We start from the raw sequence: 5,148 nt of genomic DNA on the forward strand, positions 1-5,148 counted from the left end.
CCTCCCTCCCTCCCTCCCTCCTTCCCTCCCTCCCTTCCTTCCTTCCTTCCTTCCTCTCTTCCTTTCTTCCTTCCTGGTCTCATGTAGACCAGGCTGTCCTCAAACTTGCTATGTAGCTGAGGTTGACCTTCAATGTCCTTGAACCTATTGTCTGTGTGTGGGAGTTTTGTATGACTGTGTACCACGAGCATGCCTGGTGCCTGCAGAGGCCAGATGAGGGCTTCAGACTCCCTGGAATGGACATGACACACACTTGGGAGTTGCCATGTGGGTCTGGGAACTGAACTCAGGTCCTCTGCAAGAGCAGCCAGTAGTACTCTTAACTGCCGAGCCATCTCTCCAGACTCATAAACTTCTGCTCTTCCCCCGACCCCTCTATCTCCTGAGCACTAGGATGACAGGCACGTGTCACATGTTCAGTTTCATGCGGTGTTGGATGTGTTACGCATGTTAGGCAGGCACTTCACCAAGCAAGCTACATCCCCGGCCCTATGTCTATACACTTCCTGAGACCCTGTGTGATAACTACATTTAGCTCGCTTACTGCCTGCCATCCACTCCTCCCAAGACGTCAAGATCCACCTGGACAGGGAAAGGTACAGTCACCTCCCTGCAGTAGCTCCCACACCATGGGAGGCACTCCCATGGCCAGGCACTCAGCAAGCTCCCAGCGATACTTGCTAATGACGAAATGAATCCCATTTACAAAGGATCACTGTAATTTCGGGTACAAGGTACCCAGGGCTGAATGGTGCCATGGAAACAACAGACTGTAGCGGTCACTTGGAGCATGGTGACCCCCCCCCCACTCCCTGCAACCCACCAACAGCTGCTTCTTGCTTATGACAACGCTATTAGTATTGTGAGCTATTTATGGCATGCACGCCATATGCCAAATGCGAGGCTTAGCGTATGACAAGCAGCAGACCCTCTATCCTTGCCACTTCCGTGAGCTATGCACTATCAACCGTTTGCCCAGCAGTGAACAGAAAGGTAGACTACCTTGCTGAAGGTCAGACAACTCAGAGGTGACAGAACGTGAATGGAAGCAGTTGGTCGTAGAGCTCATCTCTAATGGCTCTATGAAACGTGTGGCTAAAGGCTGGGGAGATGGCTCAGTGGTTAAGAACATGTGCTCTTCTTGCAGAGGACCCAGGTTCAGTTCCCAGCACCCACAACAATCTGTAACTCCAGTGCCAGGGGATCCAGCACCCTCTTTTCACTTTTGTGGGCACTGTACACATGACCACATATATACATATATGTCATATGTACACATGACCACATATATACATATATGTCATATGTACACATGACCACATATATACATAGAAACTTATACATAGACATAAAAATAAATAAACCTTTAAAAAAAAAAGACAAGAAAGAATGTGTGGCCTGATCCCCATGACAGAATGGGCAGACAGCAGCTTGGCGTAGACGTTACTGGTTCTCCTGACGGTATTGCTCACATGGGCCAGCTGGTTGAACACTGCTCTGGATCCCATGTCCACTAGCACTTCACATGCCCTCTTTCTGGCATCAGAAGGGACATTTTGTTGATACCCTGGTGAAACCTGAAAGGCCCTGTGGGCTAAGACTTCAAGTATACAATCTGGGACTCAGTTCCGGGCCTCTCAGCAGCGAGGTGACCTCGGACAGTCTTTAACCTCTTTGTTTCCTAAGCACAGAACAGAAAAGCAAGCCCATGATGAGCACATGTGAAGATCACCCACATGAGGCACTTTGGCACCGTCCTTGGCAAGCTGGAGGCTCTCAAGAGATGCTAGCTTCCACCACTGTGCATTAGCACCTTGAGCTGACCGCCTACAGCACCTTGAAACCAACAAACCACCTTGCTACAGAACAACAACAAGGCACGGATCATGAGAGCTCAGCTGTTCCATGTGGTCATAGGGAAGAGTGAAGAGGTATGGGGCTGGGGTGGCCCCTTCTTAGCCCTTGAGAAGTCTAACATCTGGCCGGAAGAATAAAGAACACGACAGCAGGGGTTGTATGTCTCAAGAGACTGAGGTAGAAAAACTGAGTGCTTGAGACCTACCTGGGAAAGAAAACAAGACCTTGTCTCACAAAACAAAGCAGGGCTGGAGAGATGACTCAGCAGTTCAGGGTGCCTGCTGCTATTGCAGAGTTCAATTCTCAGCATGTACAGGGCCGGGGGCCCGGGCCGCTCACAACCATCTGTAACTCTGGTCCTCATCCTCGGTCCTCACCTTTGTACTTGAGGTACAAAGATATACATGGAGATAAAACACTCAACCACACACATACAATAAATAGATAAAATTAAACAAACAAACAAACACGGAGGGGGGGAGGACTAGAGGGTGAGGGGCGGAGGACTAGAGGGTTCGCTTAGCAGTTCACAGCACTTGCTGTTCTTGCAGACCTAGATTCAGTCCTCAGCACCGACATGACAGCTTACTGTAACTCCAGCTCTGTGAAATCCACCTCCCCTTCTGTTCTCTACAGGCATATGAACGTGCACACACTTGTGCGCACACACATTATATATGAGGCTAGAGAGCTGGCTTAGTGGTTAAGAGCACAAGTTGCTCTTGCAGAAGTCCTGGGTTTGAGAGTCTCCACATCCACGTGGCAGCTCATAACCAACTAGGACTCTGGTTCCAGGAGGTCCCACACTCTTCCAGCCTTGGTGAACACTACACACATGTAGTACACGTATATACATGCAGGCAAAATACTCATACACGTACAAAAAAATAAATCTTTAAAAAACAATAATAAATTGTTTTAAAAGAAATATACACTGGGGCCGTAGCTCTCAAAAGTTTGGTGTTTGCCTAGTCTGTTCGATGTCCTAGGTCCAAAAACTACAAAGAATAAAGAGCGTAAGGCTGTAATTGTGTAACCAGAAATCCATGGCTTAATTCTATGTTGTTTTCCCTAGCTGTAAAGTGAGAATAAACAACCTAATTTTAATGGCTGTCCAGAAGAAACCAGATCAGGGAACAAAAAAATACTCTTTGAGGACATGGTGTAAGTGATTGGCTGACTTGCAACCCAGCACAGCTGCTCCCCGGACAGATCCGAAGGGCTGGACTGTAGATGGCTAATGCAATCTTCCTTATTGTCCTTTATGGCTTGGTTTTGTCTTGAGACAAGAGTGTGGTAGACTGCCCAGGCTGGCGTAGGCTCCCCAGGCTTCTGCCTCTGTCTCAGAAATGCTGGGATAATGGGTGGGCTCTACCAGTCCATTCTTTCTCCTTTTAATGGTCCCTCAGCTACCCAAACAGCCAACAGCGATTTGTTGCTTTCTGTTAGATAGTCTTGTATATTAAATTATGTGTTTATTTATTTATTTATTTATTTATTTGTTAAATACATAATTCTTTAAAATGAGCCGTGCTCAAGCCAAACACTGGTCTTTAATTTAAGGTAGGGTCTCACTGTGTGACTAGTCTAGAACTCTCAACGTAGAACAGGCTGTGTTCAGCCCCACAGAGATCTTCCTGCCTCTGCCCTCTGCCCTCCAAGTGCTGAGATTAAAGGTGTGCACCATTTATGCCTCCTTTTAAGCATGCGCTTTTCTGTGATGTGCCTCCCAAAATAAAGATTAGCTTCATCAACTCAAAGATTCAGTCAGGCGTGCATCACTTCAGATGTCCTAGTTTCCCAGCCCCGTTACCTTTCAGGGGCCACGGTGGAGCGGGTGGGCTGGCTACTGTGCTAACCGTATGGAAGGAATTTCAGTTCTTATTTCTGGCTAAATATTGAAGGCTAGGAGAGCCGAATTTCAGAGGTCTCATGCCTCTGGAAAAGAATGTGCTGGGTCGGTATGTGGGAAATGCTCACGCGATAGCAACTGCCAAAGCTTAAGCACTGGGAAAGCACGTTCCAGGAAGCCCAGGGACAAGGGCACGCTGGGACTCTAGGGCTGCCAGGGAAGGGGCCTGGCCGCCTCCTGCTGGCCCGCCACCTAACTGCACCGCATCCCCAGGCCACGCAGGGGTGGGGTAGGGTGACGACGCCTTTATTCCGCGGAAGGAGGGGCGTGCGGGTAGAGGATCGGTGACTCCAGCGAGCACCGTGGGACCCGAGTCACCACCGTGGCCGGCCGGCCGGCTGGCTGGCGTGTCCTCGGATGCAAGAAATTCGCAGCCCAGAGCAAGCGGGGTGGGGTGCAGCTTACTTCATCGCGCTCGTCCGGGAAGTGGCCTGGGCTGGCTAGCACGACAGGCAGCGCGGGCGCGGGGGAACCTGCGACCCCCTACCCGCGCCTCGTCCTCGGCGGGTGCGCGCCTCGCAGCTCCGAGAGCGCCGGGCACGCGGCGAGAGCCCAGGGCGCGGGGCCAAGTTCAGCCCGGGATGCCGCAGAGTCGGGCTGCGCAGCGTCAGGTCCCAGCGGGCAGGCCTCAGGCCACCGCGGCCCCGCGCCGCGCTCGCACGGCGCCAGGAGCGCGCGCAATGGGGACCTGGGGTGAAGCGCGCGCAGAGGAGGCGGAGCCTCGGGCATAGGCACGCCCCCTAGCTCGCGGGCGCGGAGGAGGCGGGGCCTCTGAGTACTTCCTTTGCTGTCGGACAGCTGCTGCTCTTGGTCTCTTGCTTAACTTGCATCCCCATGTCGGTTGTATCCTGGGTGGCAGGGCTTCCCTGCTGGCGCAGAGACGCGCGTGTACCCCTAGAGATGCTAGGGGTAGAGAAAGTGGTTGTTTGGTTGAGGAGCTTCAGAGGTTGAGCATCGCCTCTGGCGTGTAGTAGTCTGGTTCCCCGCCTACTCCAGACTTCATGCTCCCCTATCTGTAGAGACGTTTGGCCCACCCAGAGGAGTGAGTTAAACGCTGGGAGTGCACACATTTGCCACACCTTCACCAGTCAGCTCTAGATCTGACACCACCTAATGTGCATGTTCTTGGGACTCTCTACACAGAAGACAGTGGAAGTGTGGGCCGGAAACTGTCAAATGACGAGGCTTAGCTTGTGCCTGTGTGGCTATAAGCAAGACAGGAAATAAAACAAGGCTTTCTCTCTAGAGAGTAATAGGTGTTTAAAAGACATCTCTGGGGCTGGCGAGATGGCTCAGTGGGTAAGAGCACCCGACTGCTCTTCCGAAGGTCCAGAGTTCAAATCCCAGCAACCACATGGTGGCTCACAACCATCCGCAAC

General features: G+C 51.6%; 1 protein-coding gene across 1 annotated transcript in view; it reads right to left on the reverse strand.

Annotated features, from left to right (window-relative positions):
- Window positions 1–4,434, reverse strand: part of H6pd (hexose-6-phosphate dehydrogenase/glucose 1-dehydrogenase) — a 29,147-nt gene extending 24,713 nt beyond the window's left edge. Inside the window, exon 1 of the mRNA XM_021159353.2 lies at window positions 4,175–4,434. Within this exon, the coding sequence (XP_021015012.1) occupies window positions 4,175–4,179 (5 nt within the window). The 5' untranslated portion in view covers window positions 4,180–4,434. The remainder of the gene's footprint in view (window positions 1–4,174) is intronic.
- Window positions 4,435–5,148: the final 714 nt, after the last annotated feature.

This window comes from Mus caroli, chromosome 4, assembly GCF_900094665.2.
Source record: "Mus caroli chromosome 4, CAROLI_EIJ_v1.1, whole genome shotgun sequence".
Taxonomy (NCBI): Eukaryota; Metazoa; Chordata; class Mammalia; order Rodentia; family Muridae; genus Mus; species Mus caroli.